The 26,715-nt window shown below is 37.2% G+C and overlaps 1 protein-coding gene and 1 long non-coding RNA gene across 5 annotated transcripts; one reads left to right on the top strand and one right to left on the bottom strand.

Moving 5' to 3' along the window:
- Positions 1-7,501: 7,501 nt before the first annotated feature.
- LOC129768719 (uncharacterized) lies at positions 7,502-9,457 on the bottom strand. Its single transcript, XR_008741716.1, has 3 exons — positions 9,161-9,457; positions 8,796-8,873; positions 7,502-8,734 (listed from the first exon to the last, which is right to left on the bottom strand). It is a non-coding gene; the product is annotated as an uncharacterized LOC129768719 (long non-coding RNA).
- Positions 9,458-9,594: 137 nt separating this feature from the next.
- LOC129768718 (endothelial differentiation-related factor 1 homolog) lies at positions 9,595-25,183 on the top strand. Of its 4 annotated transcripts, XM_055770539.1 has the most exons (5): positions 9,596-9,754; positions 9,811-9,974; positions 10,205-10,365; positions 23,692-23,833; positions 24,728-25,183. In XM_055770539.1, exons 2-5 carry the CDS (start codon positions 9,845-9,847, stop codon positions 24,736-24,738), a joined length of 444 nt encoding a protein of 147 aa, XP_055626514.1. In that variant the 5' UTR covers positions 9,596-9,754; positions 9,811-9,844; the 3' UTR covers positions 24,739-25,183. The 4 variants fall into 4 exon arrangements, with proteins under 4 accessions (XP_055626511.1, XP_055626514.1, XP_055626513.1 ...); XM_055770536.1 differs by lacking the exon at positions 23,692-23,833 and having other exon boundaries at positions 9,595-9,754; XM_055770538.1 differs by having other exon boundaries at positions 23,692-25,183.
- The last annotated feature ends 1,532 nt before the right edge of the window (positions 25,184-26,715 follow it).

The raw sequence follows: 26,715 nt of genomic DNA, 5'->3' as shown, positions 1-26,715 counted from the left end.
GTTAGAAAGCCATCTGGAATGGAATGGAATGGTGTTCATTCCGCCTGAAAATCAATTATTTTCTTTTACGCTTCCCTAAACTCGTAAACGAAGCTCATTTCGAATCGACGGCATTGAGCTTCTTTTAGGAGTTTAGGAGAGCGTCAAAGATAATGATTGATTTTCATAATAAAACTGCAGCGCCCGTACGATTTTTTGACGTAATACTTCGTCTTTCATTAAGGGTGTCAAATCAGAAAACAGGTCACGTTTTTATGAAATAAAGTTAACGCTAATAACTATTTTTGCCGCGAACGGATTTTGGCGATTCACATACTAAACGAATCGGAAATTCCGTAAGATTTGTTTAATATGCCATACAATAGAACCCCCTGGTTAGTAAATGGTTAAAATTCATGAAAACTTTAAGTGTTTCTATTTTCCCATACATATGTTCTGTCCATTTGAGTGCTTTCCCGAACAGAGATATCAATAACGAGCAACTTATCGACGACCAACGGAGGGGAAATCGTAGGATTTAAAGTCTCCGTGAACAAAGGAAAAGAAGAAGAATGAAGGAGAATACTTGCTTAGAGTATAAACAATGGATCTCGCTGAGGCAAACTTTCATTCGGCATCGGACTGTTGAATAATCCAGTTCACTTTGCTTTCGCTGCGCTTCGATCTAAGATTGGACCCCACCAGTGGTAATCCAACTTGGAAATCGTCGTTTGATTTTTCTGTTCGTTTTTCGCGTTTTTCGTATCGTGTGTTCTTCTTTCCGCGTCATAAATTGGACGCTTCACGTAGTGTGCGTCCAATTTATGACGCGGCTCGAGCCCTGCAAAAAACGAATGCATTGCCAGGGGCAATAAAATTTCGAGGTAAGCGTCATCTAATGATGCACGCGATGTTGGTGCAGTGAAAAGCGCTCGCACTGAACCGAGCCTGCGCAAATGTGACACCGCACCGAACAACAGCGAAGTAGACGATTTCGGCGCGTCGGTCGAAAATGTAAACGCCCAGGCAGCAACCAAAATCAAGCTCCCCCGCTGGTGGTGAAGGCGGTCGCTCTTGACAAACTCATTAGCAAATTCGCATCGATGGGTGTTACAGCAGAGTACAAGCTGTGTGGCATAATTCAGTCTTTTTCCAAGCAGTTAACATTGTTTATTTTCCGTCTTCATAAGGGTTTCGTTGGTGCCTTTGAGGATGCATCAATGCATTAAACTGACGTTATGGCAAAGCAGTCGTTAAGGTTGTGCACCAAAAAAATATTTGGGAATACCAAGCATCTTGAATGTCTCACTGGAATGTTATAAGTTATTTGGGTTCGCGTGCCAGTCGCAAAACTGTCGCAAATCTTCAACTAGGATTGCATTTGTGCTAATATTGATCATAATGAAGCATTGCTACTGTTTTCGAGGTTGTTATTAACAAAAACAGGTTATTTCTCTTGTTTAGTCATCAAGAAAGTAAATGTTCTGGAATTTTGTATGTGATTAGGTTTTGCTTGCCAGTAGCAAAATTTCCTCCACTAAGGGTGACACCTGCGCTTCTCTCGAGCATGAGAAATAATGCAACTCTTTTAGAGGCCAATAATATTAACAGAAGCGTTTCTTTTGAGAATAGCGCAAAATGATGAGAAATGTTTATATTGCTAGTAGTTTCAAGCCACCAATGTATGGCTCTGTATGCATGCTATGGTGAACGCTTGTTTGGCGATTGGTTTACGCTTAGTTTGTACGAACGATATCTAGAGGTGCGATTCCTTTGAGGCAATACTAAATAACATGTAGCATGATATTTGATACTTGCAAGTGTTGTCATTGTTGTTGTTTACATGCGGGGCCAAAGATATATTGATATAGTTATGAGATATGGAATAATGGTGCTGGTGCAACATGTATATAATCGACTGTAGCCGAGTCAATTTTTTGTTTTTTTTATCCAAAATATATATTTTTATTAAGGCTCATATGGCGTCAACCTGACGGGGCCGGGAGTTCAATATTTCGACAATGTTTGCCTTATAACTATGTTAGTAATATGTAACCGATTACTCGCGGTTGGCTCGAGGTTAGTATTACAAGTGTTTTCGTAATTGTGATGTTGCTGTCTTCAATGATCTGTACCTGTGCCCGACACGGGATACTTCCTATTGGGATGCAGCTGACCATTAATCAGCAACGCCCCCCTAGTCTGTACCCCATATCTAGCGTGGTGCGTCTTCTCGAGGAATCCAGGATAGAATGGTCACTAGCCGGCGCAATCATCAGCTCGTGTAGAGTTGTCATGAGCGGTACAACCTTTGGCTTTTGTTGAATCATCAGTGGACTGCACAACCTTTGGCCCGTGTATCTGTAAAGAGTGTGTGTATGTATTGCCGCGACTAAGTAAAAGTTTATAGATCGAATAGGAGGGATACGAAACAGGGACACAACGAAGGAAAAATCATTAAACGTTGACATCGGCGTTCCTGAGGAACAGGTATAGATGAAGCAGAAGATCAGGATCACGGCTACCTAAGATATCCCGGACGGGGATATCCGATTGTCTGCCTTTTGCTCTCAGTGCTCTAGAGAGCTGAGAGCGAGCAGCATGGAACCGGATACACGACCAGACAATATGCTCGATGTCGTGGCCACAATCACAAAGATTGTTTGCTGCGAGCCCAATTCGATAGAGATGCGCGTTTAGGTTGTAGTGATTGGACATAAGCCGAGATATCACGCGAATGAAATCACGACCGACATTCAATCCCTTAAACCAAGCTTTCGTCGAAACCTTAGGGATAATCGTGTGTAACCAACGACCGAACTCATCTTCACTCCACATGCGCTGCCAACTAACGAGTGTGTCCTGTCGAGGAATGTGAAAAAATTCGTTATAAGTAATTTGCCTTTCAAAAAGTGTGCCTTCTGAAGCGCCCACCTTAGCTAGCGAGTCCGCTTTCTCATTCCCCGGAATCGAGCAATGAGAGGGAACCCATGCTAAGGTAATCTTGAATAATTTTTCGACCAAAACACTCAATAGATGTCTTATTCTTGTTAGGAAATAAGATGAGCGTTTATCAACTTTCATTGAGCGGATTGCCTCTATTGAGCTGAGACTGTCTGCTCAATGTCAATTTCGAGTCAATGTCAATTTCGAAAAAGGCCACCGGAATAGCCTTCGAGGTAAATTTTCAATGCATTGGCATGAAATAAATTGCGACATACGATTGTTTTGCGAGGGCAAGAATGAATCATCAATCAATTATCGTCAACTTATTCTACAATGAAAACATCTTTTCAGAGATTATTCTACTAAGCAGTTGTTTCTAAAATTTCACAGTATTATAGAATAATATCCGAAGGTATAAACAAGCGACTTATATAAAATAACAGTGTAGTTCTACGTCAACAATGCGGTCGTATCCTGGACACAACCTCCTATAATTTTTTTGCTCTGGTTTTGAATCGATTAATCGACGTAAATTATTCGTTCGCTTCGATTATTGGTTGTGCAGTATTCGTTCGATTAATAATCGATCTCTGCAAGAAGTATTCGATTAATTGATTAACCGAACGATTATCGGGGATCACTAGACGCAAGTAATACCTACGTTAAGAAGACAAAAGTTGCACTGAGAACGTTAGCGCCATCGAAGAAAATTATATTGTTAATAAAAACTATATCGGTCCAGGAAGAAACATATTTTATAAACTTGATTCAAAAAAAATCTAAATGATTAATATTGTTTCTTGGTGAAGCGATCTGAAGAGTTGAAAAATGAACCTTAATGGGAAATGATCTACGTGAGATCAGCCATTCCGGAGTGTTAAATCAGGTTCTTGCCACGATCTGTGTCGATCTGCGTTTTTGATGCTTGTTGAATGGCGATGCATGGAAGATGCTTCTCGTTAAATACTCAGTGCAATGCGTGCATTTATATAAATAAACAAATTGCGGCATATGGCCAATTAGTGTATTGTTCTCGCAAAGGCAAGAAAGATTCGTTACTTCTCGAGATGATTTTACAGAACCACGCAAGCCATTAAACCTTTTCAGGATCACCGAAACTTTTCACTAAAGAGTTATTTATGAAGTTCCGACGTATTCGCAAATAATCTCCGAAATAATAAACCAACAAATTTAAAAAAAAGATTGCGTAGTCCTACGTCCTAAGCGGTCGTGTCTCGGATACAACCCCTCGAGTTTTTTAAAATCATTTTTAATATTCGGCCTTGAATGATTTCCCGTAGAATTTGAAAAAATTATATCTTCGCCAGTGATTATGCATATTTTGATGACGGATAAAAACTTCTTCACGTTCGAGTTGGTTCAATGTGCAGAGCTGAGTTGGATTGACATCGCCAACACAGATCGGGTTTTGGCTTTCGGTGTGAATAAAAGTGGCACCTAAATATTAACTTTCGTGCAAATGAATTCTTTCGCCCGGGGAAACCTTCACTCGACACCACTGGTCGTATGTGTCCTGATTTGACATCCCTAAACAACCTCCAACCAAATCAACAAATTGCAAAATAATTTGTTTTAGGAAACATTTGAACTACCATTCGCACAACTTAATTGACACACTGTGTATTTCACTTAATACTCAGACACATTTCACAGCAGAATGGTAAAAAATGCTATTATAAAGACGTCGAGAATATTATTCGTGAATATTTTTGCTTATTTTCTATTATTTTAATTCTCATTTGATGTGTTAATGGTAACATTTGAAAAATCGGCTAGCACGATTCGACACGCTTGATGGTGTACATATTGAGTCGCAGCTTTGATATAAATAAAATGTCACTCGCATACAATCATCCGTATTTCGAAAACCGATCGAGCCAAAATTACTCGAACGGGTCGCAATTTTGCATTCTATTGTTCGACTCAAATGCTATGGAAATGTAGCAACCTTGCTACGCAATTCGACATTGACGACATGGAGCTTCGTGTTGCATTTCTGCGAAGCACGCTTTTATAATGAAAACCATGAATGCAAATCAACTTTTCCATATCATATATGTTATCTATAGAATCTGTTCCACATTTTCTCTTGAATCTTGAACCAAAATATATCTAATGATGATTGTATACTTTGTTAAAGTTTTAGCGGAAATGACAGGCTATTTCAAGAAAAATAGTTAAGTGAGAGTCAGAACTATGTGTTCAAAGTATACACATAACATGAAGTAATAATTTTCATTAAAATTTTAATAATTTAAAACTGTCTTCAGGCTTGCTAAACTGATCGAGTAAATAACTTTACGAATACGTTTGAATTATTTTGACGTTTCTTTTGCGTCAAGGAAAAGTTGCCACATTCACAGATGCCAATTAGATTTGAGTTGAACGGATTGGAGCAAGCAAAATGCGATTTCGATCGTGGAGTCCGGTCGGATTCTGAAATAAGGATGGAAGTCCAACTTACGCAGGATTGTGGCATATTTTTATTTCCAGAAAATAACGACTATCAAAATTGATGCTTATGTTGGAATCCCAAGTGACTGGACCACACAAGCCATCGACCTTTTACAGGACCAACAAATACTTCTACAAGAAAATTGATTCTTAAATTTCGATTCATTTTATTCAAGCGTACAAATTCAATTGAATGAAATAATCTTGTGGTACTACGCCAACAATTCGGTCGTGTCTTCAGCAAAAAATTATATTTTGACTTAGGATTACGTCTTTCGGGATCATATTGGGGTACAAATTGAAAATCAAAAAAGGGGCACATCGTGAAAATTGTCCAATTTCAAACGCTTATTGCTCAGTCATTACATGATGGATGGATGAAATTTTTGCATCAATCGATTTTGGCACTCCATAACATTTTTTTATGTTGAAGAAAAAAAAATATGTCATGAAACTAACTATTGAACAATTGAAAAATCTCAACCACTATCCTAACTGAAATACCCACTTCTGATTGGTCGAAATAGACGACACATGGGGGAAATCGGCATTGCAATCCTACGTCAACTATGCAGTCGTGTCTCGGACACAACCGTCCTGTGACTTTTTTTCATATATTACTAATTAATGTTAACTTCATTTTCTAAAATATATTTATAAGGATGCTCTTATGACGCTTTTGATTGTAATTTTTAACAAAAAATATAAGCCATACAAAATTTCAGCTTATTTATAGAAGCAACTAAAAAGAAAAATCCTAAAATAAATTGTATGAGAAACTTTTGGAAGCTTATCTCTCTCTTCCGTAATCCGACCGGATTTCGCTTTCCCATTGAAATCAACTTTATAATTCCGCAATCTGTCGTTCGATTCAAATCCAATCGACATGTGTAAATATGACAGCATTGTCTTGACACGAAATAAGCATCATCCGTTAATGTCAAATAATTAATTCGTATTTGTAAAGCAATTCGCTCTATCAGATTTCAAGGCTCGAAAGCTGTTTTAAATTGTTACAATTTGAATAAAATGTATTACTTGACGTTATTCAAATACCTGCCACATATGGCTCCGACCATTGCTTAATCATGCTCCTAAAAATGCTTAATGTTTCCACCAGTTCAGTTCAGTACTTTGTTTTTAAGAGGCTTTAAACTTTGCAGTTTATTCGCCTCTAAGTCTTCCACCAAAACTTATCATTACAGTATAAAGTTATCATAAGATAGCATTTTCGTTCATGATTTTCACCACTTAAAAAACCATCATTCTATTACATACAATACATATTTAATATGGAAAATTGATTTTCATTCGTAACTTTCGTTTTTAGAGAAGATCCATTATCATCTTCGCTTCGCACAAACAGAAAAATCATATTTGTGAACTAAAATTGCGGAGTGCGTTTGAGTTCCGATCAAATCTAACTCAAATCATATCAATCAGATTGCAGAATATAAATTGCGCTTCGTTCTGATAATTGATTGAAAAAATAATAGTAAAATAATTCCATGCAAATTCGGGCTGAGGTACATGCAGCCGAACAAATGTATGTGTTTTGATGAAATCCCTTTTTTGTTATTTTTTTTTCCTGCAGCACAGCCCTACACGAGGAGATGCAAACGTCAAATTATACGAGGGTCAGTCGAATGTAAACAGAAACCTATAATATATTATTGCAAATATTATAATTTATTCGATGGTACAGCAATGAATTTCCACTCCCGTGGCGCAAATAATTATTGTACAATTTTCAACGCGATGACAACTTTAAGTCACTCCAAAAGTTGCCCGTACGAGTGATATAGGTTTTATTTCTGAAGGGCGAGGAAATAATAAAAAAATCAGTTGCGATCAAGATGTATAGAAGTATTACTAAGGTGAGTCCGTATCGTCAGTAAGTAGGCGAGGGGAGTGGTAAGTGTCGGAGAGCGAGAGAGGGGATTGTAGGCGGGAGAGGGATGACTGATACACTGATACACACACTATCACAAGTCATCATCGTATGCGTGACGGTATTATTCCGCCACCTTGAGAGCTTTATCTGTCTGTTCATGGGGTTTTCTCATGCAATTAATTTTTCAATCCGGAAGATCTTGGCTCCTTACGTTTTATTACACTATTTATACTCAGTTGTCGTCGGTATCAGATGGCAGCTAAATATTAATCAGATTGAGACTCATCAAATGATCTGTGCCGAAATGCTGATGTTTGCTTATTTAATTAGTTTAAATATGGAGATCAAATTCAAATTAGTTCAGAATAAATAGCACATCCTAAACATTTTTCTCGCATAAAATATCGGCATAACATAATGACACAACATTTATTGATCAAAAAAATTGATGATGTTTCTAGCACATTAGTTCCTGCATTTTCAAGGATCGTTTATTTTTCTTCAGTCGAGGTTTTGTTAGTATTGTAACCTACTGCGCTTCAGAGATTCATCTTGATTTTCCAGCAGATTTAAATTATTCTGGTCAAGAATATCTCTCACGTATCGGCATTCACAATGCTGCATTCGATGTATGATATAATCGTTGCGATCCGATTTGGCAGAAAAATCTGGGTTTCTATTCGGCAAATTTCGGGTTGCAGAGGATTTGTTTTTGATCCACAACTGATGCCCGGAGCATAATGCCCAATCAAGTTCAGGCCGACTCCATCAGCTTTCGCACTCAATAGGAAGATAAAATTATTCGTTGAGGGGCTGTTGAAGCTGGAACAAAATTTTTCTTCTAGGTTATAAAGGAGTTAATCCATCTAATCGTAACCTTCGTATTCCCCATAATCATATCCAACGTTTTAATGTAGTGAGGCACAATCACGATTTTCTATTGCTGTACGAATGAGACTCAAGAACAAGAACGCTAACACGGTTTTGATGAATGGTTTTGTTACTATTTTATTCATGTCGCAGGAAGATACAGGATCAATTTGAGCGACATTCTAATTAACTTGTGAACTACGACACCCACTTCCTGCACTCATGATTGGAAGGAACTCCGGGGAAAACGCATTATAACAAATATCACATCTCGAAGTGTTTCCTTCCCAATGTACACCTCCGGTGGCAAGTAATCCAGCACGCCGGACATCGTTTTCCGTCGATTCGAGTGGGTGTGAGGCGCCCAATTTCACTTTGTCATCATCTGAATGTTCTCCGGTCTCAGAACGGGATGAGTATCATTGATTGTGTAGCAATAGTTAAAGTAACCGCTACTTCGTAAATGTATTCATTCGACCCTCTCTCGGGCGATTGTTTCCAATATCTTGTAAAAATCTCTAGCGCCAAATGTTGTGGAGCCAGGTTTAGAAAGGAAGAATATGAGGATACCTGGAGAGCAAACAAATGTAAACATGATAAACTTAAACGGAAATCGCCAATATATACTCACTTCAACCGGCATTATTCTCCAATTCCTGCCAAATCTGCTTCTCTGAACGTCCTTGTGTACTTTTTCGCGACGAATAAGCTAGATAAAATAAAATAAAGACCACAAGATAATACTTGCTTCCACAAAAGAGAAGTCTATAATGCAAATGGCCGTATCGCATAGCAACTTGTTCATAAGCAACGTATTGTGTTTTGTTTGTAAACATAACACAGTAGACTTTCAAGATGGCTGCAGAGGGGTTTTGTCAGATTGGCTCACCTAGTAGTAATACTTCTATTCACCTTGGTCGCGATCAGTGTTCTTGAACATCACGGACCTAACATCTGTACAGTAAGAAAGTATTTGGAGGAAAATAGATGTCTCACCATTGCTTCTTTAGCAGAACTGAATCGCTGGAATACACATTTCATCATCATTGAGGAACTTGGCTACTTGAGTATCCTAGGACCTTGGATTCCTGGTTGGATTCTTCATGTGCAATTGAGTGTAGACAATCTTCATATTTTTATGATGACGGAATTAGGAATACCTTAGAAACGCCTGGAAGTTGTGTTTCAATACAAGGAAACTGTATATTAAACAATTTGTTTCTGAATCATATCGCTCCCACAATAAATAATACAAAAATTGCTTGTTTATATTTGATTTACCCTTCAGAATCCATTTTTCCTGTCAAACTGACATTAGTATCTGCGTCGTATTTCGCAAGAGAACGAAAGAGATAGCATTATTTGTAAACATTGACAGCAATCGCTATAGTAGTTTTCGCTTCATACAGGAAAATCCATTTTACGCATTTGTGTATCCCCACAAGAGAGATAGCAATAGGAGGGCAGTTTTCTTTGACTTCTAGAACAGTCGAATCTCTTTCCACTGTTGTGCGAAGGATACTTTTTAACGTGGAACTTTTCGCAAAATAAATACTGTGTTGAACAATTTTAATTTGGCAGTACACATTGGTAAAATTGTGATATAAATATTTGGAAGCCTTTTCATACCCGCTCTGTTCCATTAGAAAAACTCGATCAGAGTCAGAAAAAGTTTGCAAGATGTCCGAAAGCGATTGGGATACTGTGACCGTGTTGCGTAAAAAAGCCCCCAAAGCTTCCACTCTCAAGACTGAATCGGCCGTCAATCTGGCCCGTCGTCAGGGGATCCCAGTGGAGACCAACCAAAAATGTAAGTTTTATTTTTGGTACCAATCGAATACCGGTTTTCTTTTCTTTCTCAGCCACGAGGTTTGTTTAGAGAGTAATATTGCATTAGATTATCCGAAATTTCATGTTTGGCTGTAGCCTTTATCGCAACGGCTTGCGGTTTTTTTTAGCTTGTGCTATTCCGATAATGCTTGTTTTTACGCTTACATTGATTGTGTTATCTCATTGCGATTTATTCTTCGAACTCTACAGACAATGCCGGTACGAACAAGCAGCATGTTGCGGCGAAGAACACGGCCAAACTGGATCGGGAAAATGAGGAATTGAAGCATAAAACTGTCTCGCATGATGTCTCCAAGCTGATCATGCAAGGCAGACAGGCCAAAGGGCTTAGTCAAAAGGATCTGGCCACGGTAAGTATTTTTGGCTTGTCAAACTTGCCATTGATGAATAATCGATGAATCGCTCATTGCTATATGTGGGATAGAACATTAATGTCGCAATCAAGTGTAATTTTGTAGTGACATGGGTGATTCAAAGAATCCAGTATTTCACAATCGTACAACGCAGCTGTTTTTATCGGAGTTGCTCATTTTTTTACTTGTTTGTGGAGGTGTCAGTTTTTCTTGGATTAGAAATATTTGGTCGGTGTTCAGTCAGACCGGACTAAATAACATAAAAATGATTTCGAGGAAATCAAACTTAAAGTTTGAAGCTGCATAGTTTTAGTACCTTTAAATCATTTTCCCCATATGTTGTCTTACGGCATTTAATTACTCTTAAAAAGGTCGTGTAATTTTTACAAAATCAACCATTTCGTGCCAAACCGATATAGGATAGTGGTTCTCAGATTTTCTACAAGTAATTTTGAACGATTTTTTTTAATAACGATTTTATATTAACATTTTCGCCGCCCCGTCATCCAGATATGGGTGACACTTACCTCGTTCAAATTGAATAGTATTTTCAAAAGGAATTTGACATAATAAAAAATAAAAAAAATCAATCATATTATTACAATGCTTATATTATACTACTTTTGATCAATTTAGGGACTGCTCACATACCACGTGGACAGAAAAAGCATGATTTTAGACACCCCGCTACCCCTCCGTGGACAAGAGTGGACATTTCATATACCCCTCCCCCTGTTGTCCAGGTGGACATTCCTCCTGTTTTTAGAAGGAAATCAACACAATTCTATTTTTTTCGCTTAAATTTCATTCCAAGTTCGTTTCTGTTTTATCTTTCTATTACATGTTTTCATTGATAAAAATGATACCCTTATAAATGATTACGATTTGATTTTAATTTATTTCCAACAGTTTCTGGGAAGCTCATTATTTTCTTCCAAATTCCATTTACGTTATCTCCATACCCATATCAAAATATCTCTTGTGAATCTACTCTCGAGTAGTTTTATTAAACCAGGCTGGTTGTTTGAGATTTCAAAAAAACCGACAATGAAAACAAGCACTTTGTATGAAAACAGCTATTGGCATTTATCAAAGAAAAAATAATCTTGACACAATTCAATAAACAATAATAAAACATAAACATCGTTTTATCGCGCGTTTTATCGTCATCGCGCTGTTCAAATTGTAAAAATGTTGTAATGTATTGAATAGTTTACATATTCTCGTATTTTATGAATGTAGGTTTTGTTATTTGGTAGGTTATGTAATTTCTGCACATACTTGCTTTAAACCGTGTTAATTGCCTAAGGAAATTATGCAAAATTAAATGAAATCGATGGTCTCTTTGAAATTGTGGTGAAAATTCTTAAAATTTACAAAGAATACTCGAGTGAATAGTCCGATAACAGACGTTCAGACAAAGTAGTAATATTTACCTCCAATTTAGTCACATTCACTAGTTTTTTTTTTGATTGCATGTAATTTTTCAATCCACTACCTCATGGGCTTTGCGTGTCACCAAGACTCTTCAAAACTACCAAGACTCTTCAAAACGTTCATTCAAGGCTTCCCAGAAGTTGTCAACGTCTCGGTATAATACATAGAATAATCTTCGACAAGCACGTGGGCATTATCCTATTACGCTTTTCTTGAGCCACTTTCGTGAGCTGAGCTGAGCATACAAATATTCTTTTATAAACAAACGATGGTTACACAATTATGGAAAATCCAAATCCAAAAATTGGATGTATTGCTAGATTTGGATCGTTCAACACACCCGAATTGCCGCTCAAACGCATATACGTTAGACAGTCCAATTTCTGATCCGCAGATTCATAAATAACATTGGTTTACTATTCGCGTTGACTTAAGCTTTATGCTTCGTTTCTGGAAATAGATTATAACAATGGATTGGTGGATTGAACACACCTCGAAAATAAAAATTATTTATCAAATTTCACTTTTCCGTATCAATTAACACCAAGTAAAAATCTCCAAGTATTTTTTTAAAATTGGCTTCGAGCCAACTAATTTAATAGAATGTATTTTGTCTCAAACCCCGAATGTCGCAACTACATGTGGACCTTGACATTCGTGATCACGGATTGCGAAATATTTTCTCGTCTAAGCATCAATATGACTTTCGCTTTTACAGGTTCGGTAGTGCCTGGCGGCTACAATGAACCTGGTCGAAACAAAACACCTGCACTATCTTCGTGATCGATGATTACGTTGGCCTATAACCTTTAATTCTTAAATCATGGTAAATATTGTCCGGAAAAATTCTTGTCGATTGTAAGGAAGAAATCAAAAGCATAATTTTTATAGACATATTTATTCGATTATAGATGCTCTGTAGGGTGGCAATGGATGTATGGGAAAAATTTCATCATCAAATTTAAAAAACCGACCATGTACATTTTGTTTATTGGCATAAAAAATGACCTGTGCAAAATTTCAGCTCAATCGGACATGATTTAGGGGTACCTCAAAGCACTCAAAGTTTTGATTTTTTGGCCACTCAGGCTAAGTCCCAATAAGTCGATTTTCGGCCCAAAAATTTTTTCGTGATAACACCAAATTTCGACGTTTTATGCATTTTTAATTCATTTGGCATAGAAAAAAAAAATTCAATTTTCTAAATTTCCTTTACCTTTATTTCCTTTACCCTTTACCCTTTAAATCTACCCACCTTGGAAGATTTTCGCGGATATAAAAATCAAAATTTTGAGTGCTTTGAGGCACCCCTAAATCATGTGCGATTGAGCTGAAACTTTGCATAGATAATTTTTTTGGACCAATAAACAAAATGTACATGGTCGTTTTTTTTTAAATTCGATACAGGCAAACCTTTTTTTGTGCGGGGAATAGAGACCGCACAAAAAAAAGCCGCATGAAAAAAAAATCGTGCACAACTTCACCAGCAGCTTTAGAAAATCGTGTTCGGTACACATTTTGAAAACAAACTTTTTTTGTGCGGTAGATAAGGACCGCAGAAAAAAAAGTTTCCCCCAAGAAAATAACTCAAATCCACACCATTCACCCTTAAATTTCCTTATGTTTCCCTGCTTTGCGATGGGACTTTGCCTTTTCGGTTGCGTGTGGCTGTTTTGTGCTTTTAGTTGCATATCGAAACGTGTTGCTGTTAGAAATCATGTCATGCAAAAACCTAGAGAAACTTAGAGCATTTGATGAGAGGAGGGGAATGATTTCGGAGAGGATAATTGAGACGCAAATATGCTTTTTTCGCACTGAAATGCATGTAAACCATCGACAAAAACTAAATGGACGATAATTTCGTCAAATATGCTTCTTTTCATACACCGCACAAAAAAAAATCGCACAAAAAAACCCCACAAAAAATTATAGAAGGTTGGGTCCAAGATACGACCGCATTGTTGACGTAGAACTACACTGTTATTTTATATAATTCGCCATACATTGGTGGCTTGAAACTACTAGGAATATAAACACTTCTCATCATTTTGCGCTATTCTCAAGAGAAACGCTTATGTTATTATTACTGGCCTCGAAAAAAGTTGCATTACTTTCTCATGCTCGAGGGAAGCGCAGCTGTCACTCTTAGTGGAGGAGGTTTTGCTACTGGCAAGCGAAACCTAATCACATACAAAATTCCAGAACGACATTTACTTTCTTGGTGACTAAACAAGCGAAATAAACTCTTTTTTGTTAATAACAACCTCGAAAACAGTAGCAATGCCTCATTATGATCAATATTAGCACAAATGCAATCCTAGTTGAAGGCAGTTTTGCGATTGGCACGCGAACCCAAATAACTTATAACATTCCAGTAAGACATTCAAGATGCTTGGTATTCCCCAAATAATTTTTTGGCGCTCTTACCGCCTGCTTCGCCATAACGTCAGTTTAATGCATTGATGCATTCTCAAAGGCACCAACGAAGCCCTTATGATGACGGAAAACAAACAATGTTAACAGCTTGGAAAAAGACTGAATTATGCCACACAGTTTGTTCTCTGCTGTAACACCCATCGATTCAAATTCGCTGATGGGTTTGTCAAGAGCGACCGCCTTCACCACCAGCGGGGAGAACTTGATTTTAGTTGCTGCCTGGGTAACGGCGTTTACATTTTCGACCGACGCGCCGAAATCGTCTACTTCGCTGTTGTTCGATGCGGTGTCACACTCGCGAAGGCTCGGTTCAGTGCGAGCGCTTTTCACTGCACCAACATCGCGTGCAGCATTAGATGACGCTTGCCTCGAAATTTGATTGCCCCTGGCAATGCGTTCGTTTTTTGCAGGGTTCGAAGCTGTCTTCCTCTTCATCTTGCCCATCACACACTACGCGAAGCGTCCAATTTATGGCGCGGAAAGAAAAACACGATACAAATAACGCAAAAAACGAACAGAAAAACCAAACGACGATATCCAAGTTGGATTACCACTGGTGGGGTCCAATCTTAGATCGAAGCGCAGCGAAAGCAAAGTGAACTGGATTGCTCAACAGTCCGATGCCGAATGAAAGTTTGCCTCAGCGAGATCCACTGTTTATACTCTAGGCAAGTATTCCCCTTTATTCTTCTACCTTTTTCTCTGTTCACGGAGACTTTAAATCCTACGATTTCCCCTCCGTTGGTCGTCGAGAAGTTGCTCGTTATTGACAGCTCTGTTCGGGAAAGCACACAAATGGACAGAACAAATGTATGGGAAAATGGAAACGTCTAAAGTTTTCATGAATTTTAACCATCTACAAACCAGGGGAATCTAATGTATAGCATATTAAACAAATCTTACGGAATTTCCGATTCGTTTAGTATGTAAATCGCCGAAATTCGTTCGCGACAAAAATAGTTATTAACGTTAACTTTATTTCATAAAAACGTGACCTGTTTTCTGATTTGGCACCCTTAATGAAAGACGTAGTTCTACGTCAAAAAAAAATTGCACAAAAACAGGTTTTACTGTAATAATTTTTTTACCGTCCCAAAAAGTCGATTTTCTGCCAAAAATTTTTTGACGTAGGACTACGTCTTTCATTTCTATATCGGGGTGTAATATCAAAGCTTCGAAAACGAAAGCGTTACGCCGGAGACCGAGATTTTGAGCGTTAATAGCACCTAAACAACTGAACGAAATGATATGATAAATACTTCATTCGAAAGATAAAATGTCTACGCGTTATATACTTGTTACTTTTCGATCCAAAAACTTGTTTCATAGGCCTTAAAATTGCTTTCAAAACAGGCTATTGAAATCACCAATCGGTATATAAGCGAGTGCCGCTCGGAAATCCACTCAGTTATAATTGAACAGTGATTGGAGCATGTTGTCGCTGTTGTGGTGAAGCTCTTCGTTTATCATGAAAGCACGGATGAACGATGTCACCAAGAGCCTGTTTGTGCACCTTAGGCCAGAAGGGAATCCATCAGGAGGAGAGTGATGCCACAAACGGTTCCCCGGGAAGATAACGGAGCAGCCGCCACACACACATACACGCGCGGAACTCTTCGTTTGGATGCCATTCAGCATCGAGAAAATTCCGGAAAGATCTAATCGTTGCTGAAAAATAATCTGCCAGTTCCCCTAGGAATTGAAAAATACATTCATGTGAAAGAGTTTATTGTAATGTTTTCTAACCATATAACTCAGCGACCAAATACATTTGATTTTGTAATTTTTCAATCAAGTGTAATTAGCAGACACCGACTGGACAACATCGTTACTGGACGAGCTGGACGGTGGGGGATCGAGTGTCTTTCTCAAGGCAAGAGGGTGGAGGTGTAGTGCTGGAATAGAGTAAAATTTTCCAAGGGCCTTTCTCAAGGCTAGAGACGAATGAACTGAAAAAGTTTAAAGTCTCTATAATACAATACCTTACCTTACCCTGGAAAAAAAAACACACACACACACATGCGCGCAACTCTTTTCGTTTGCTGGTTATAGAGAAGAAACCTGGAAAGAAGTGATCGTTGTTGAAAAATAATCTGCCAGTTCCCCTTGGAATTGAAAATTACATTAAAGTGAAAGAGTTTATTTTAATGTTTTCTATCCAAATAATACTGCGACCACATACATTTGGTTCTGTGATTTGTCAATCAACTGCAGTTAGCAGGAAAGCTTCTGAAGATTATTCTTCAGAACAAGGTTTTTTGTATCCAATATTGGATGCATAAAACCTTGTGCCTCCAACGTAACGCTCTCGTTTTCGAAGTCCCCCAAATATTTGTTTATTCATTCATTCACAATGGATTTAGATTCAACTTCAAACAAATGATCTCTAAATCAACGATAGTCCTACGTCACCCTTGCGGTTATACCATAGATATAACCCACTTCCTGTTTTTTTCGAGATGACACCACATCTCGATGTTTCATGCATTTTTAAGTCATTTGGTATCGAAAAAAAATCGATTTTCCAAACTTCCTTTATTCCTCCCTTGGAAGATTTTCGAGGATCAAAAAATCAAAACTTTGAGCGCTTTGAGGCACCCCTAAATCATGTCCGATCGAGCTGAAACTTTGCATATATTGACCAAAGTCTACATTTTCGCTGTTGGATGTTCACATCGCCAACAAGTGAATCTTGAACTACATCCTTACAAGTTCAAATTGACTCCAGATGATGATTTGAAGAAAACGTAGATTTTGAATGATGAAAATGAAAATCATCTGCAGCGTTGAGGCTCATTTCTGGCTTAGTGGCTTTGACAACAAGCAAAATTTGCGTTAGTACCGTGATCTCGCAAAGTGACGCAAACGCCAAAAAAGACATTTTACTTTCAATGTTATAGATCGATAAATAATACCAAATCCTTTCAAAAGACTGCGAAATTTTACAGAAATGTGAAAAAAAAAGTCACAAGAGGGTTGTGTCCGAGATACGACCGCATAGTTGACGTAGGATTCCGTTAGGCTATCTGTTGATTTTGGATATGTTTGAAGAATTACATCGTTAAACTCTTTGATAATGATTTGGTGACCAAACGACCCGTTCTCGAGCGGGACCACACCGCTTTTATTTATGAAAATTGAAATAAATCGTTTCATATATCAAGTAATTTTCAACACAACTGCTACCATATATTTTACACTTACACTTGTGATAAATTTTTCACAATACACGATCAGTCATTGATATGCAATTCCACGAAGCAACATTTCGGTGGGAGCAAAAGCTCTCCCTACTATCACGTATTTGCAAAGCCGATTTCCCCCAGGCAGCTTAGTTTTGATGTCTCTGTTAGGCGGCTCGCACACCGGAGCAATGAGCAACTAGCAACTGTCAACATGCAATAAGCAATATTATCACCAATGGATTTTTCCATTTAATCTTTGTTGATCTCGCACACCGACGCAATACGATATCGCTGTCGCCTTTACAGAGCAACACATGTCGCTAGCAACACGGCGTGTCGGTTGAATAGCAACTTATCGCTCATATTTTGACAAGTTTCGTACATTAAGGCGATTGTTTGCATAATGTCAGGGGTTTTTATTGCTCTGGTATGCGAAGAACAACAAAATATGTTTCCTGTTGCATATTGTGTACTGCAGTTTGCTAGTTGCTTATTGCTGCGGTGTGCGAGCCGCCTTAGGGACCCGCCACACGTGTCGTAAATTTCGACCAATCAGATGTGGTTATTTCCGTTAGGATAGGAGTTGAAATTTTTCAATAGTTCGATAGTTAGTTTCATGACATATATTATTATCTTCAATATAAAAAATTGTTTTGGAGTGGCGAAATCGATTGACGCAAAAATTTCATCAATCCATCATGAAATGACTGAGCAATATGCGTTTGAAATTGGACAATTTTCACGATGTGCTCGATTTTCGATTTTCAATTTATACCCCAACATGACCTCCCGAAAGACGTAATCCTACGTCAAAAAAATAAATACATTTAAATTTTATCAATTCAAAACTGCCTTCGGGCCTGCTAGTTCGATGGGAGATTAATCTGCCTCCCTAAATGAATATTTAATCTGCCTCCCTAAATGAATCTCATGAATCCGTCATGAAATGACTGAGCAATAAGCGTTTGAAATTGTACATTTTTCACGATGCGATCGATTTTCGTTTTTCAATTTGTACCCTAATATGTTCCCGAAAGACGTAATCCTACGTCAAAAATGATCCCGTAAAAGCTTGAAAACGGAATGGCGTAAGCGCCATTTTCACAGTGATGTGGTGCAAGCGCCATTTCCCTTATGATGTGACGTAATTTGAATGTGATGCGATTTGATATTTGGTCCGTTCTGATGGTATATAATGAACGAGCAGGGACAGCAAATTTCACATAACAACATCGACGTTTAGCACAATGAGAGTCACATGCTTTCTTTATTGTAAAAAACACTTTTCCGAAAAGCTTGTCATGCCAAATATTTTAATCAAAAACAGTCGATCCTCGTACAGTGCTACATTTATAACAGCAATTTTGTTTGGGGAACTACAAATCATGAAGCTCTGTTTAAAAGTCTCTTCAAATATTTATTATATAATTAAATTCATAAAATCAAACTCATGTTAAAAGAAAAAAAAAATCGTAGATTGAAGTGTATTGCTGTTCTCACATATTGCACATAACGATTGTGACTAAATAGTTAAAACTAATCAATTTAATTGTTGATTACAAGGATTTCCCAACAGCATCTTTTATCTTCAGGAATCAAGGGACAAAACATCTTGACGATGTTCACTTACCTTATCGGCTCAATTTCTCTTTTGGGTGAATTGAAGCTTAGTATTGATCGAAGAGTAAATGTCGGATTTGGCTAACAGCTGCACTCTTCTAAATTCTCCAACAAAACGCAACTTAAAACAAAACTCAAAACATCCTCGCGTAAACTGTATTTGCTTTACATCGGATAATTTCGGACGACATTATCTTATTTAACACGGATGTTTTCAATTGCATTTTGAATTGGAAAATGTGAATTTGATTTTGAATCGGAAAATGTGTAGAACTCTTCTCCCTGATGCTACCTCATGCTTCGCTCAACGGTGGCATGTTGTAGAAAATATTCGGAAACAGATTCTCGCATACTTTGATGGATGAACGCCAATCGGTTGTGGAAACAGTGATTAAAATTCGCTGTTTCCACAATAAACTGGCGTTGGTAACATAGCCTAAAAGAACTGATTTTTCTCAAAAATCAAGCCGACGGCAATAATTTTCCATCAAGTGTACACATTTTGTACAGAACAGATCTTCGTTATGCAAGTGTGTGCTGATTATACATGCAATTTTAAGAAAAGCCTCGTACTGAAAATTCTCCCCTCTGGCGCTTGCGACACTTTGCGAGATTACGGCAAGTTAGGTTCAAGAAACGCCATTGAATCCGCAAAAAATACGGTTTGGGTTGGTTTTAATGCCTGAGAAATGATTCGGCTGTATTTCTTTGCCGATGAGCACGATCGTCATGGTACCGTCAATAAAGAGCTTTATCGCAACATGTTGGAAGAGTATTTTTGGCAAGAGTTGGGTGATCATAACATCAATGATATGAGGTTTCAACAAGACTACACTTGCTACACAGCGCACGTTACAATGGATTTATTGAAAAGTAAGTTTGGTGAACGTGTTATTCCGAGAAATATTTCGGTCAAAATGTGTGACCAAGAAGTAGAAAATTGGGTTATATGACCGGAATCGAATTTCATTCTTAGAATGTAAGAGTTAAACTACAAGCATTTAAAAAAGTCATAGGAGGGTTGTGTCCGAGACACGACCGCACAGTTGACGTAGGATTCCGTTAGGCTATCTGTTGACTTTGGATATGTTTGAAGAATTACATTGTTAAACTTTTTGATAATGATCTGATGGCCCTGAAAAGGGCCGTTTTTTGGTTGTTGGATATTGTTTGTTCACTCCACCAGTGTTTACCGAGTGATGATGACAGAAGGATGGTAAACAGTCGTTGGATGGTGCGTATCAGAAAAAAGATACCGAAGTGGAACGAGATATGATGAAAACCGCCCTCTATGATACTAGACGAGATGCCTCCTATGTTATGTATGGATGAAATAAAGAAAAAAAAACTCACCAATGTAAGATAAGATAATTACTAATACCGAACACAATTATCAATTTTTCTCATCAGTAAAAACATGTTACTTTAATATAGAGAAAACATATTTGAAATCTTTTACTGAGTGTTTATTCAACCCAACCCATTGGACTAACAGCACCTAATACTATATGTAGAGCATATCTGAAATCACTTTTTCTAATATTTGTTGACTTTTCCAATTTTTCTCGCCGTATAAACTTTCATAGGTTGAAAATGAACACAACAAAACAAAAATCTTAAACCAAACGACCCTATCTCGAACACCTCGGTTTTTATTTATGAAAATTGAAATAAATCGTTTCATATATGGAGTCATTTTTAACACAACTGCTACCATATACGTTTTTACACTTACACTTGTGCTAAATTTTTCAGAATACACGATCGGTCATTGATATGAAATATCACGAAGCAACCAACATTAAAGTTCCAAATTGAAATTTTATTTGCTAGAATCAATTGTACCACTTACCTTACTCGTAATATGCCCCCGACTTGCATATATTTGCAATGCCGATTTCCCGTGGGCACCTTGGTTTTGATGTCTCTGCTAGGGAACATTTCGGTGGGAACAAAAGCACTCCCTACTTTCATGTATTTGCAATGTCGATTTACCCCAGGCAGCTTGGTTTAGTTGTCTCTGTTAGGGAATACATTTCGGTAAGAACAAAAGCACTTCCTACTTTCATGCATTTGCAATACCGATTTCCCCCTGGCAGCTTGGTTTTGATGTCTCTGTTAGGGAACACATTTCGGTAGGAACAAAAGCTCCCCTTGCTTTCATGTATTTGCAATGCCGATTTCCCCCAGGTTTTGATGTCTCTGTTAGGGGCCCGCCGATTTTTTTGATGGTTTTGATGTCTCTGTTAGGGGCCCGCCACATGTGGCGTCAATTTTGACCAATCAGAAGTGGGTATTTCCGTTAGGATAGGAGTTGAGTTTTCTCAATTGTTCGATAGGTAGTTTCATGCCATATATTATTTTCTTCAATATAAAAAATTGTTATGGAGTACCGAAATCGATTGACGCAAAAATTTCATAATCCATGATGAAATGACAATAAGCGTTTGAAATTGGACAATTTTTACGATGTGCTCGATTTTAGATTTTCACTTTGTACCACAATATGTTCCCGAAAGACGTAATCCTACGTCAAAAAGTTGACAAGTTCTTAATGAAAGACCTTGACTGATCGAAAAGGGGCAAATTTTACGTCTGTCAACCCCCCACGTTTATAATTTGCTGCATGGGCTCAATCCAACAAATGCAGACCATCAATATAGAAAGGAACAAATAATCCAAATAGAAGGAGGAAGATAGGATAGGAGGAAGGTGAACAAAACAAGGGTTCGCAAGAAGAACACAAAGAAAGACAAAATAGGAAAAGGTTTATAGAAAAAGAGTTGGAAGGAAAACGACCATTGGAACGGTCGAATTATCAATGCCTTGTGAAAATCTGTTATTTTGAAAAATAATGTAATAAATTGTAAATAAAGTTGAACTGTGAAATGTGAATAAAACGAACTGTAGTGCGAAATTGAAGTTGGTGTTGTGTTCATTTGGTGGCTACTCACCCCAAAAATTATAAACCCAGGAAGGAAAACCCCAACAGTCTCAGGTCGAAGAAACGCTGGATAGGGTCCTGCGTATTGGCATCGAACCAGCTATCCAACAGACCTGTTATGTGACGTTTTTGCCACTAACAGAAAATGCCTAGTGATTTTAGAAAACATGAACCTCCAAGCTGTACCTTGAAGTCTTCGAAACCACGCCTTTCTACGAGATGCTTTCTTTCATACTAGCTATGGATGCAACTCAACCGTTTAGGTCAACGGCTGTATAACCCTCCTGTACTCGGGTGCAAAATCATAACACGTATACTCGCGCACGGTGTCACAGACCGAAAATTGAACTTCTCTGTAATGTTGCCATTGTGTATTTTTCAGGCTTCATTGGCATTTATTTTAAGAAAAGGGTATGATTAAATGAAAAATCTCCAAAAAAATACGTTTTCTTCGTCTTTATTATGTTTTAATAGTCATCTAATTCAGCCTCCTCAAAACAGAGTAATGTTTGATACTCCAACACAAATAACGAAATTCGAACTTTTCACTGTTATTAATTGAAAGTAAGCAACTAAATATAATTCATGGAAGTATAAAGAGCAATAAAATAACATAAAAACGTATTAATCGATTGTGGTTTCATTGGAGTAGGAATCAGAACATAACATAACTGCATGCTCAAGACAAGCATATTTTTTACATTTCATGCAGTTGTTGCGTGTTTTTCGGGACTTTTATCGAAGAGAAGAATGTATACCGACCTTCTAGATAATCACCAGATGATAAAGGTTCTGGAATATAAAGTTTGCATATTTCTAATCTCCTTTGTCTCTGTATTCTTTGTAAACTAAAAATTAATGCCTTTTTATAGATAGGCATTTATAGATAGTATAGATGATATAAAAGAATTTCTAGGAACTTCCTTTTCTTTCCCTTGGTTTCTTGTTGATATTGTTCATTATAAAAAAATATCCCCGAAACTGTAACTGTTAAAAATTACCATAAACCACCGATTAGTTTATAGTTTACTGTTTACAATTCTTCCACAACAGAAATTCTTTCACAAGTGTGTATATGTATGACCATTATATTTAGCGAATAACTATACGAAAGTCAAACACTTATATTTTGCTTTCGAACGTATGAGTCTAAAGACGAATATATCGACGAATAGTTGATATATAGATCCGTTCAATCCAGTTACAAAAGGGACTGAAATCAAATAAGAATAGTCCGGTAATGATCTTATACATTATATTCAATAAATATTCCACGCCACTAACATTAATTTATACATTTCATTCAACAATATTCTAGAATATGAGAAAAGGTACCAAAAATGTTACAACTATACTCGCGTCGGTGTGTCAGACCGAAAGTGTTAAAAAAGTGACACACATCCCCTTTGTACCAACACATGCGAAACGCTAAACGATGACGAACGACGAATAACGAAGCTAGAGAGAAACGCAAAGTCGTAGTGCTGATATTTTCTGAGAAATGAACGAATTATTGATTTCTCGGTCTGACAGACCAATGCTCGAGTATAGGAGTGTTAATCAAGCTTTTGAAGACGAATAATCTTACATTCACCTTGGGACCAAAGCCAAAGCTAAATACTGAAATCTCAAACGAATTGTCATTTTGATTCGATTTACTGGATACTATAAACAGCAACGCACATTCGTTTTTATTTCCAGAAAATCTGCGAGAAGCCCCAGATTGTCAACGATTACGAGGCAGGGCGCGGCATTCCGAACAACCTAATCCTGGGCAAGATAGAGCGGGTGATTGGAATAAAATTGCGCGGCAAGGATATCGGTACCCCGTTTGCGCCTCCCGGTAAGAAGTGAATACTGTCGGGAGGCAGAAGCTATTTTACACACATTTAAAAACGTTTCGTTACGTACGCGCGCAAAAGTGCATTGAGAAGTGAGAGAATAAAGCAAAACACTCTGAAAATACTAATCACTATTTGCGGATTTGATAACAAAGCAAAACTATCAACATCGGCATCATCCACTGTAGCAACACAACAAAAACATTCGTATATCTTATTATCGTGGAAAATGTTGAATGGAGGATGGGCTCGCTAAATGTTACGTAGACAGAGAGAGAAACGTTCAAAACAAATCGCAGAAATATTTTGGTTCAATGTATGCGTCCGCCGTTTTTCCAAACGGTGAAGTTTGTTTTATGTTAAACATTTACTTGCAATACTTTAGAGAAACGTAATCAGTCATGGTTTTGATGAGTCTTAGCATTTACTATATTCAACCGCAGGTTGTATTTAAACATCACTGATGTCCTTCGCGTAGAGAGATGAACGTGTTCATTGTTTTCTAAGGAAAAGTCACTAAAAATCAAACTTAAAAGAATACGGTTCGTATCGCTGTGAAGAAAACAAGAAAACACAACTTTGTATTTTGAAACATTCAATAAAATCACGAATCGAAAGATCGGTTTCCCTTTCCGCATACTTCCCTCACTGTTCCACTTTTCACACGACGATAAAAAATAATGGTAAAAATAAAATCCAAATAGTTTTTTTCCGTATGATGTAGAGCAGGATGTTGTTGCAAATGGGGGGAAAATTTAAAATAATGTTTGAAGTGGGAACTTACTAATATAAAAACTATAACGCTAACATGCTTATCGGCGTGGTTTGGCATGTGTGCAAAATTGAGCCGCAAAATGAATACACTTTGATACGCAAAATTCTTTACGTTTTCGCAGACAAAAAGTAGTAGAACTACGCGCCAAATCAGCAACGGGATAGTGAACGGAGTGATACACTATGTGGAACACTATGATTGGAACAAGATTGGACGAGAGTATTGTCTAGGTATTCCTCCACTAGCTATCGTAGATGCTATCAAGATGTCGCCCGGGATGGATAAATATACAAGTAAATGTATGTTTTCAACACCGAAGTCTGCGAAGGCTTCCTGAACTCATAATTATTAATCCGTTTCGTGAATATGAAATTACTATTTCATTACGAATTGTTTTTATCTTAGAGTGGATAACATTTGTTCTAAAGTAAAGCAAAAGAATCTAACAGTTAAATTTCGGAAGAATGTTTTGAAAAGATAATATGACGATTATGTACTGAACATTACATTATCAGATTCTATTGATGATGGTAAAATATAAAACAGTAGTATTTCACCTACAGTTGTATACACAGCATCGCAGAGTGCTTTTTATTTGTCCAATTGATTTTCCAATGAATCCGAAATCCCTTTTCGCTCTAAGGGGCTGTCCACATACCACATGGACAGAAAAAGCATGATTTTAGACACCCCCCTCCCCCTCCGTGGACAAGCGTGGACATTCCTTATACCCCTCCCCCTGTTGTCCACGTGGACATTTCTCCAGTTTTTGGGAGAAAATCAAGAGAATCTTACATTTTTCGCTTAAATCTAATTTCAAGTTTGTTTCAATTTCTATTACATGTTTTGTTGATAGAAATAATAGCCTTGTTAATAGTAACAATTTGCTTTAAATTCACCGATTTTGATATCAACGCGCTGTTCAAATCGTCTAAATGTTGTAATGTACAGGGGAACTTCGATATAACAACCTTCGATATAACGTCACTCGATATAACGTACATTTTACCATTTCCAAAGTGGAAAGGATTTTTTATGTAAAGAACAATAAATTATCTGTATTGTGATGCTAAAACATGTTTTGTACATTTAATCAATCCCGAAATACAGCTGGTTTTGTGATTCCGGATTCTAAAAAATTCAACAGTACGAAGGGAAACATCATGAGAAAGGCTGGCTACATCTTCTAATTGAATTTATTCATTAACTTTACTAAAACAGCTACACAATAATGTATTATAGACTACGTTTGTGAGTTGTTTATTATGCTTCGATACAACGTACAATTTTTAAAGTGAAATGTATGTCTTATCGAAGTTACCCTGTATTGCTAGTTTTGGATCGTTCAACACACCCGAATTGTCACTCAACCGAATAAACGTTATTTGTATTGACTGCATTAAACTTTGTGCTTCGTTATTGGGAAGGGATAATGACAATAGATTGGTGGATTGAACACACTTTGAAAATAAAAATTATTAATTAAAATTTACTTCTCCGTATCAAATATCTATTCTATGTAATTTAAAATTATATTAATTTTCGAGTGTTGAAAAATGTTTAAGGAAGGTTATGTCTAATAATGATTTTATATTATAGTGATCAATTTTAGCGGTAATATTATAGTAGTTAAGTCGGGGTCAGGATTACGTGTAATCAACCAAGTAATCAAATAACACCAAGTCAAAATTTCCATTCAATTTTTTTAATTCTAGAATGAACGTAGTATGTCTCTGAACCCATTCATGTACATCAATGATCGCGGATTGCGAAATATTTTCTCGTCTTACAGAAATATTAACAGTTGATAATCTGAAGATACAATAGGCCGTATGAATAAAAACAAAATTCACCTTTACTTTACTTCATTCGAGCAGTCGAGCAGTGAGATTAAGTTTTTACTACGTTTGGTATGAATAAAAGAAACAATAAAGTATTTACTTTTCGAAAATGGATGTTTAGCTGATTTCGTATGAATAAAACAGCATTCATCAAGTATTTACTTCGTTATTATCAAGTATGCTCATGAGCATACTTTGGATCTGAAAACACTATCATTCGTTTTGATGTCATATCCGATTTATGTTTAATGCTGCTATCTTGCGCTTG

The sequence above is a fragment of the Toxorhynchites rutilus genome, chromosome 2, assembly GCF_029784135.1.
Source record: "Toxorhynchites rutilus septentrionalis strain SRP chromosome 2, ASM2978413v1, whole genome shotgun sequence".
NCBI classification, from domain to species: domain Eukaryota; kingdom Metazoa; phylum Arthropoda; class Insecta; order Diptera; family Culicidae; genus Toxorhynchites; species Toxorhynchites rutilus.
The sequence above is the reverse complement of the archived record's forward strand: the minus strand, read 5'-3'. Positions and strand labels throughout refer to the sequence as shown.

What these genes read in the sequence shown, in the direction of transcription:
- LOC129768718 (XM_055770536.1), top strand. Translation starts at nt 9,845, where the DNA reads ATGTCCGAAAGCGATTGGGATACTGTGACCGTGTTGCGTAAAAAAGCC. An exon ending in AGTGGAGACCAACCAAAAAT is followed by an intron (nt 9,975 to 10,204) that starts GTAAGTTTTATT and finishes CGAACTCTACAG; the next exon opens with ACAATGCCGGTACGAACAAG. An exon ending in GTCAAAAGGATCTGGCCACG is followed by an intron (nt 10,366 to 24,727) that starts GTAAGTATTTTT and finishes ACGTTTTCGCAG; the next exon opens with ACAAAAAGTAGTAGAACTAC.